Source organism: Terrapene carolina, unplaced genomic scaffold, assembly GCF_002925995.2.
Source record: "Terrapene carolina triunguis isolate 2854851 unplaced genomic scaffold, T_m_triunguis-2.0 Scaffold89, whole genome shotgun sequence".
Lineage (NCBI taxonomy): Eukaryota > Metazoa > Chordata > Testudines > Emydidae > Terrapene > Terrapene triunguis.
The window spans coordinates 28,162,297-28,171,959 of NW_020664440.1; the positions used below are offsets into that span (position 1 = coordinate 28,162,297).

General features: G+C 62.2%; 1 protein-coding gene across 1 annotated transcript; it reads left to right on the forward strand.

Moving 5' to 3' along the window:
- The first annotated feature begins 428 nt into the window (after nucleotides 1–428).
- Nucleotides 429–3,017, forward strand: GAL3ST3 (galactose-3-O-sulfotransferase 3). The gene is made up of 2 exons (XM_024209913.3): nucleotides 429–609; nucleotides 973–3,017. Exons 1-2 carry the CDS (start codon nucleotides 482–484, stop codon nucleotides 2,156–2,158), a joined length of 1,314 nt encoding a protein of 437 aa, XP_024065681.1. The 5' UTR covers nucleotides 429–481; the 3' UTR covers nucleotides 2,159–3,017.
- The last annotated feature ends 6,646 nt before the right edge of the window (nucleotides 3,018–9,663 follow it).

The window sequence follows — 9,663 nt, forward strand, 5'->3', positions numbered from 1 at the left end:
AAATACGGCTCACAGATTGGCAGAGCGGTAAATAATGCTGGGGACAGGGCCGTCATAGAGAGCGACCTGGCTCACGTGCTGAGCTGGGCTCGTTTGAACACAGCTCCACGCAGGGCCCAGCACGTCTAGAGCCCAAGAACTTCGGTCCCGTTTATGAGATGGGGACTATAGCCTGGAACATCCTGTGTCCCGGGATGCATGCACAGGTGGGCGGGAGGGTCAGTGTGAGTGCAGGAGTGTGAGGCAGCGGTGTGCAAAGGGGACCAAGCATGCCTGTGAAAAGGGGCATGGGCTGGTTGTGAGTGGCGCAAAGGGGCAGGGTGGGGTATGAGTGTGAGAAGTGGGCATGCCAGCGTTTCACCTGTCCCTCTTCCCTCAGGCTTCCCCGGCGTGAGGCTGGCCCAGCTGCCCACCCAGTGGCTCCATGACGAGGGAGGTGCCCGTCTGGATGGTGCCCAGGTAGGGAGGAGCCAGCGCCACCATGCCCTACGCCCTCCCTCCTCTGCACTGCGCCCTCAAGATGATGTCCCGCAAGAAGGCACTGCTGCTGCTGCTGCTGGCGCTTAGCACCCTGAGCCTGCTCATCCACCAGAGCACACACCTCAACTGGTACAGAGCAAGGGAGTGGGAGGGCTGGAGGATGGGGGTCATGCGGGAGTGGGTAGAAGAAGGATTGGAGCATGGAGGGGGGTAGAGCTAGAGGATGAGGCAGGGGGCCTGTCGAGTGGGGCTATGGGGACAGGGCTAGGGAATGGGGGCAGGGGTGGGTGGAGTGGGGCATGGATAGTAGGCAGGGTGGGATGGTACAGGGGCAGAGCTAGTGGGCATGGGGCTAGGGACAGGGGCAGATGGGCATGTGGGGCTGGGACATGAGGAGGAAATGGATGGGCCCATTGGGCTGATCAGGGCAGGGGTTCAGGGGAGTGCTGGGCTGGCCATGCCCCTCATGCTGACCCCCCCTCTCCCAAGCAGGTCCCCCAAGCCTTCCTCCCCGGGCTGCCCCCCAGCGCCCTCGTCCCACCCCAAGCACACCTCGGTGGCCTTCCTGAAGACCCACAAGACAGCGGGCACCACAGTGCAGAACATCCTTTTCCGCTTCGCTGAGCAGCACAACGTGACAGTGGCGCTGCCCCACCACGCCTGCGACCATCAGTTCTGCTACCCCCGCAACTTCTCCGCCCGCTTCGTGCACCCGCACACCCTGCCCCCCCGCATCATCGCCAGCCACCTGCGCTTCCAGCGCCAGGAGCTGCGCCGCCTCATGCCCAACGACACGCTCTACGTCACCATCCTGCGCGAGCCCATCGCCATGTTCGAGTCACTCTTCACCTACTACAACCAGTACTGCTCCGCCTTCAAACGGGTACCCAACGGCTCCATGGAAGCCTTCCTGGCCAACCCGCTGGCCTTCTATCGCCCCCAGGAGAAGTTCTCCATGTATGCCCACAACACCCTGCTCTACGACCTTGGCGGGGACAACGACCACAGCCCTGCCGACCCCGCCTACCTGCCCAGCTTCATCCGCCAGATGGAGGAGGTTTTCTCGCTGGTGATGATCGCCGAGTACTTCGACGAGTCACTGGTGCTGCTGCGCCGCCTGCTCTCCTGGGACCTGGAGGACATGCTCTATGTCAAGCTCAACATGCGCGGTCCCCGGTCCAAGGGCAACGTCAGCTCAGAGGCGCTGGCCACCCGGATCCGCACCTGGAACGGGCTGGACGCCCGGCTCTACGACCACTTCAATGCCACCTTCTGGCGCAAGGTGGCGCAGGCAGGGCGGGAGTGCGTGGCAGAGGAGGTGCGGGCGCTGCGCCGGGCCTGCGAACAGCTGCTGCGCCGCTGCTTCGGGGGGCGGCCCCAGCTGCGCCCCGCCACACAGATCAAGAACAAGGAGCTGCGGCCCTGGCAGCCCAGCTCCAAGGTGGACATTGTGGGCTATGACCTGCCTCCAGCTGTGCCTGGCTCAGGTGCCCCCCCTGACGAGCGCTGCCTCAAGCTGGCCATGCCTGAGGTGCAGTACTCCCGCTATATGCTGCGCAAGCAGAGCCTGCGTACCCGCCGCAGGGCCGTGCTCCACCGCCCCCTGCCCCCCCGGGGAGTCCCGCGCCCAGCCAGGGCCCTCCCACTCCGCCACCCCGCAATGCCCAAGGCAGCCTGAACAGGGGCTGGGACCTTAACCCAGATTAGAGACTCACACCTAGGCATGGGGCTGTGCAGGCATCGTGGACCTGGCTTTCTGTGCCCCCCTGCCCTCGGATCAGCCATGGGGAGATCCCTTTGCTGGCCCCCTTCTCCCTCCCTGTGACAGTCCCCATCCTGCACAACAGCCCCACTCCCTCCCCCTGCATCCCACGTCCCTTTGGGAGGGCTGGATCTGAACTGAATGCCATTGAGGCCTGATCTGGCACTGGGAAGCTGCCCCCTTCCTGAGCCTGCGTCGGGTCCGTTTGCAGGTTCTGGATGGTTTGCACATGACCTAGATTTGGAAATCCACCAATCACAGCCTGGGGACTGAGGCATCGGGAGCCTGGGAGGGACGCCCAGCAGCTCAGCACGGAACAACAGTGTCTATGGTTTGGGGCCAAGATGGTGGGCGCCCCCAACTCCAGCCTTTCTCCACTAGTGCTCCTCCCCCCCAGCATTGGCCCATACCTCCCCCTAGTGCCGCCACTCACATGGGGACATAGCACTGCATGGGAGACACAGGGCCCAGGTCAACCCTGGGGAGGCGGGACTTGAACCCCTGCCCCAGGTAACAGAGCAGGGCCCCTCACACTAGCACCGGGGATGCAGGAGAGAACCTCCCCTGTCCAGGCACACAACACCACACAGCCTATCGCACACAGACACCCCCCATCACTCGCAGAGCACCCCCCCATCACAGTTAGCGCACACATCCTATCAGTCCCCACCCCCACTTGCGTTTACCCACACACCTTGCACACAGTGCTTAATCTGTCATGAAACAGGCGCCGGGGCTCAAACCATTTTTTTTTCATTCATACCTGATGCAGCAAGCCCAGAGGTGCTGGGGCTAGGCACTGCCAGGCCCAGAGGTGCTGGGGCTAGGCACTGCCAGGCCCAGAGATGCTGGGGCTAGGCACTGCCAGGCCCAGAGGTGCTGGGGCTATGAACTGCCAGGCCCAGAGGTGCTGGGGCTCCACCCTGACAAGCCCTGGCCCAAATTAAACACTGGTTGCACACGTGCACAGTGTCACACACACAATCACTCACAGCTGGCCCCCTGTGCAATCACACTCATACCCCTCTCGCCAGGGTGCCACACTGGTGTGGCAAGGTGACAGTGTTCCAGCAGGGAGTGACTCCCTCCCCGAGACCCCAAGGGGGCACTGCCTGGCTCCTCCCGCCCCATGAGCCATTCCCTGGGTAATGGGTTCCCAGGAAGAGGCTGATGCTGAGCAACTGTCAGGGGGATGGGAACCTGCCCCCAATAAAGGACTCTGTGAGGTGCCTGGTCTGCTCTGGTGTCTGTGGCTCATGGGGGGCAGGTGGGAGGTTCTGGTGGGTGGCTCTCTGTGGGTCATTGCCCCCATGGGTACCCCAGGGTGTGACCCCCGACACTCAGCAGACACTGGAGCCCGTAGCTGGCAGCAGTAGGAGGTTGTTATCTTCCATGTGGCTAGAGCCTGAGGGGGGGCAGTCAGGCACACATGGCATGTGTTGCACACACACCTTGAGCGTGACTCTAGGGACCAATGCAGCTGTGTCTGGGGAGGAGTTGAGGGCTGGTTCTTGAGGATGGTGACTGGCTTGCTGGCACCGATGGATGCTGGACTCACTGCAGGAGTGTTGTCAGGTAGAGGGGACTAGGGTGCCTCATTCCCAGCCCCCGACCCTTGCTCCCCTTCCAGCAGGTCCCCCAGAGCTGGGTTTGCTAGGTCTCAGCCTGGCTCCAAGCAGAACAGGGGTCCCCCTGTCCATAAGCCCCTGGCAGGGAGCCCAGGGGGCATGGGCCACAGAGATCTGCCGTGGAGAGAAGGGGTCAGTGTGGGGCAAGGGAAGAGGCATCGGCAGGTAGCAGGGAGAGGGGAGGTGCAGCTGCACAGATGCCCCCAGCAGGCCTAGGCAATGGGCATGTTGGTACAGGGTGAGAGGGGCATCTAGTGGTCAGACTGCGTGTCCCAGGGATCTTGTGCCCCCCTGTCCTGGACCTTCTTATGCAGAATGGGGTTGGGGGTCACAGAGTGGAGGACAAGGGGGGCAGCAAGTAATTGCCCCCTTGTGCCATAATGGTGAGAGAGTGACACCAGTGGCAGCAGCTGGCTTCACACGTCCCTGGCAGAGGGTGAAGGACCATCCTGCACCATAGACCGTACCCAGCCCAGGGAGTGGGATATGGGCCTTTTCCCCTCTCGAGGACAGCAAACCCAGGGCAGCAGGACTAGCTAGCTCAGGGGAGCAGGCAATGGGGGACTGGTATGTGGGCAGAGGCTGTCTCTCTCCCCTCCCCCCCCCCATCCAGCAATCCCACACTGAGCATGCCAGCACAGATGGCAGTGTGAAGACATGGCAGGCGATAGCTCCAGGGAGTGGGATGAGTGACCTGCAGAGATGTGGACGCCCCAATGGTGGTGGTGGGGCACTGCTGGGCCAGGAGGATGAGGGCTGGCTGGATCATTGGACTCATTGGGGTCCATTTACAGCCCCTCGAGGAACACACCTCTCTGACCTTGCTTCTGCACAACTGGGAGCTGATGGGGGCGGTCCCATGTGCAGGGTGGGCAAGACCTGTCTGGATGGGCCCACAGCTCTAATGTGGGGTGGCAGGGCGGAGGGGATACCAGGGCGGACAGGCGACAGGGAGAAGGGGATACCAGGGCAGACGGGCGGCAGATGGGAGAGGATACCAGGGCGGATGGGTGGCAGGGAGGAGGGGATACCAGGGCTGATGGGTGGCAGGGGTGAGGGGATACCAAGGCGGACGGGTGACAGGGGGGAGGGGATACCAAGGCGGACAGGTGACGGGGGGAGGGGATACCAGGGCAGACGGACGACAGTGAGGAGGGGGTACCAGGGTGGACAGGTGACATAGGGGAGGGGATACCAAGGCGGACAGGTGATAGGGAAGAGGGGATACCAGGGCGGATGGGTGACGGGGGAGGGGATACCAGGGTGGACAGGTGACATAGGGGAGGGGATACCAGGGCGGACAGGTGATAGGGAGGAGGGGATACCATGATGGATGGGCAGCAGGGGGGAGGGGATACCAGGATGGATTGGCGTCAGGGAAGAGAGGATACCAGGGCGGATGGGTGGCAGGGTGGAGGATAGTATTGGACTGATAACATTGGCAGCACACCAGCCCCTCTGTGTCCAGAGTCTAACTGAACCAGTTCTGGCTGAGATACATAATGCTAAAATCTGCGCACTGATGCAGATTAAAAAGTAATCTTCTATCCCCCAGCACTGGGGGACTTGGGCAAGTGCCTAGTCACGGGCCTGAGCCATGGAGACACGGGGCTGACGCTTATGATCATCACAGATTTCTTACCCTCTCAAGCTTCAGGCTCATCCCTCCAGTGCAGAGAAGCATGCACAACCACAGAACCACACAGCCACCCCCAGAGAATATGGGACACAGTTAAGCTCCATAGCCCAGCCCTCAGGCAGCTGATTTCTGCAAAAAGATTAGATCTGCCCAGATTCCCCACGATTTCGGCACAATAAATGCCTCCCGGTGGCAACAGGATTTCACAAATATAAATGCTACTACTGTGCATAGCTCACATACTGAGATGCAGCCGCCTCTGGGGTGGGGCACAGGGGCTCTCTATGCAAGGATCCCTCACCCAGCCCTGAGATGCAGCCACCTCTGGAGTAGAGCGCAGGGGGCTGGCTGTTTAACAGCTGAATGTGTGTTTATGACAGGGAGTGGGGAAGGACAGTGAATTTAATTTAAGCCCTAAGAGGGAGAAGATTTCAGAGCTGCATTGGGGCATTAGGACCAGCACTGACTGGGAGGGGAGACTGGCCCGCTACTGAGCCCCACCCCACTCCCTACAGCACAGCACCCCCTAGCACCATGCTATGGCATTGGGGTCAGCCCTGACTGTGTCCCATGCCTGTGGTGCCCCAGCCCGCCCTGCTCAGCGTGGGAGTCCCGGCTGGTCACATCCCAGAGCTGGGCACAGCCTGCAGCTATTCTAGGCCCTGGGGTCCCCTGAGTCCTATACTGGCAGGCGGGCCCAGCTAATTACACATGCAGAGTTTAACCTTGCCATGCAGAGGTGTGGGGGGAGGGAGTAAGGGACTCCTGAAGGGTGCAGGGGGGAAGGGGAGCAAGGGAAGGGTCCATGCACTGGGCCCAGCACCCCTCAGCCCCCTGTCCTCCCCCCACAGCTGGGGCTGAGACTCTGCAGGGGCGGGGGCAACCGACTTCGCAATGGGATTTTCTCACTAATCCCCTGAGGCCTCCCTTGATTGGCTCAGACAGACACTGGGCTGTGGGTCAGACGGACAGAGCAACTCCTCCCAGTGGAGCCTTGTGGCCCCCCGAGCTGATTACAGGGAGCACGTCCGGGATGACCTCCCCCCTGCCTGGCCTGGGACAGAGCCACAGGCGGCATCGGAGGAGGTACGGGCACTGCCCCCATCTCTCCACACAGGGACTGGCACAGCTCCTCCCCACCCTCATAGGAACCAGCACAGCCCCCCCCACCCCCATAGAGACCAGCACAGCCCCCCCACATAGGAACCAGCACAGCCCCAACTGCCACAGCATGGCCCCCCCACCCCCATAGGAACCAGCACAGCCCCAACTGCCACAGCATGCCCCCCACCCCCATACGAACCAGCACAGCCCCAACTGCCAAAGCATGGCCCCCCACCCCCATAGGAACCAGCACAGCCCCAACTGCCACAGTACAGCCCCCCCATTCCCATAGGAACCAGCACAGCCCCATCTGCCACAGCACAGCCCCCCCCATTCCCATAGGAACCAGCACAGCTCCATCCACCACAGCATGCCCCCCTACCCCCATAGGAACCAGCACAGCCCCATCTGCCACAGCACAGCCCCCCCATTCCCATAGGAACCAGCACAGCTCCCCCCCCAACCTCCACAGAGACCTGCACAGCCACCACTCCCACCCCCACTGCAATTGGAACAACCCTGCCACCACCATACAGACCAGCACAGCCCCCTTCACCATCCCTCCACAGGGACCAGAACAGCCTCCCTTCTCCACAGCACAACTGCCCACCCCCATAGGGACCAGCACAGCCCCCCTTCACCATCCCTCCACAGGGATGGGAACTATCCCCCTCCTCCACAGCCCAGCCCCCCATAGAGGCCAGCACGGCTCTTCCCCTCTGCTGCAGCTGCCACCCTTCCCACCCAGCAGAGACCTGCACTGCTGCCCGCTGCCACCCCCATCCCCCAGGGACCAGCACAGTCTTGAGTGACACGAGTGCCTGGGCATCAGGGTGACACTCCCTGGCCTGGGCCATCCAGGAGGTCGGCCTAGAGGCTCTAAAGGACCCTTCTGGCCTTAACATTTATGAATGAACCTACGACTCCCTCCATTCTCCATGCACACCCGCCAACCACCCAGCCTGCATGCTCACCCCTGTCACCGTCTATCCGTCCATCCCCCTCCCATCCCACACACTCAGCAGCAGGAACTGGGGGTGTTGCTGCCTCTCCCTGTGCGGGTGAGGGGTGGAGCTGATTAGGGGGTACTGCTGGCAGGATGGGGTGGAGCTGACAAGGTGAGTGCGGGGGTGACCCCTGCTGGGGCAGAGCCCCCTGCTCCCAGGGTGGGGCAAGCAGGCCCTCGGGGCTCCCTGTGGGGGCTGTGTATCAGGGAACAGCCCAGGTGGGAGCTGACCCATCCCTGCCTCACCCCACAGCCCTGGAGCACAGGCAGCTGAGCTGTGCCGGGTATGGCAGGAGCTGTGTGTGCGGGAACGCCAGGCGCGGGACCGGAACCGCCAACTGCTGCAGGACTTTGGTCACCTGGAGACCCAGCTGGGGCTGCTCTGGGCCAGGACAGATGCCGTCAGGAGGAGGAAGGTGAGACGGGCTCAGCACCAGGACATCTTGCTGAGCGGGCTGATCACAGAGAGCCCCATCCGGGGAGAGTCAGACTTGGACAGGGGACAGCACCCCAAGAGAAATGGACTGAATCAGGACTCCTGGCTTCAAGCCCGTGTTCTCAGAGGGGAGTGGTGCCTAGTGGTTAGAGTGTGTGGGGGGGGGGGTGAACTCCTGGGTTCTATCCTCCCGGAAAGAGGATGGTTTAGCACCATCAGTGCAGAGAGTGGGTGGAAATCAGTAATTCCATGGGGCAAGAGAGGATGCTGAGACACTGGGGAAAGAATTCAGCCCTGGGGGATCCAGATGGGGCCTGTGGTGGGACCAAGGGCAGAGGGTCGCATCCCTGTCTTGCTCATCTCAGGTGGACTATGACAAATTTCTGCAGCGGCTGCTTCTTCACCCAAGGATGGAGGCAGGGAGCCCTGGCCAGGTCCCTCAGCACCAGGTAGGCACAGCCCAGACACACTAAACCTCTTGGGCGAGAGGGAGTTGGCACCAGAGTTGGCATTGGGGCCAGCACTGACTGTGAGGGGAGAGTGCCCCCACCCCTCCCTGCAGCCCTTCTCTCTCCCCACAGTTCTTGGGTTCTCCCCCTCACCCCCCAAAGCATTGGCCTGGCCTAACCCTGCTTAGCGTGAGCTCTGCCTTGAAGCATGATGGGCTCTGGAATCATCCAGATACTCGGTTGATTTCTCTTCCCCCTCTCCCCAGGACTGGGTCTCCGCCTGGACCTTGGACCTGCCTCTGCGCTCACACTCTGGGAGACACCTCCCTGACCCCACACAGTGGATGAACCATCTGCAGTATCAGACCTGGGGGCCTCATCCCGTCTCCCCCACACAGTCCCCAGAGCCTGCTGCCTTCCTTGCATCCACAGGGGCAGGTGGGGCTGGGCCCATGGAGGGTAAGGAGATTGCCCTGTCCCTGTTCTGTGCCTCTCAGCCTGGAAGCCCACCCGGACTCCTGGGTCCTCCTGTCCCTGTTGATGCCTCTTTCTTCTCTGCCCCCTAGCAGCCAGGCCCACAGGGGGCCCCCTTGGCACACCCTGGCTCCACAGAGGGCACATCGCCAAGGACCATGGCTACAGGATGCTGGCTGCTATGCCCCCTCAGGAGTCATCCCTGCTTCTCCCCCCACATCGTCTCCGCTTTCCCAACACAGCTGAATCAAAGGGTGCGCCTGGGGAGTCCGTGTGGGTGAGGGACGGGGCTCCCCTGGGTGGCAGTGCTCCAGGCGCCCTCCTGGCACTCGCAGCAAGAGGAGAGCTGCTCCTGGTGGGGAGGCCCAGGGGCCTGTCCTGAAAAGTGGGGAGTCCAGAGGGTGCAGCACATCCCGGCCACCGGGTGCCATCACCCAGCCATGTCCATGCAGCACTGGAGGGGAATGGAGGTGTGGGAAGAAGGGGGCTCTAGGGACTGAGAATGAGGAGTGGGGTAGCTGGGGGGCTAATGTGTCTCTGGAGGGTGGGGTCCAATCTATAGGGGTTCAATCCCCCAGCCTTCATCCAGTCTCCTGGGAGGAGCCCTACCTCTTTGCCAAGCCCTAGGCGTGGCATTTCACAAGGGCGAGCTCTGAAGCTCTCTGTCTCTGAGGGCTGCAGCTAG

Coding starts and splice junctions, on each gene's coding strand:
- GAL3ST3 (XM_024209913.3), top strand. CDS start 482: ATGCCCTACGCCCTCCCTCCTCTGCACTGCGCCCTCAAGATGATGTCC. Junction 610..972: donor CAGAGCACACACCTCAACTG/GTACAGAGCAAG, acceptor TCTCCCAAGCAG/GTCCCCCAAGCCTTCCTCCC.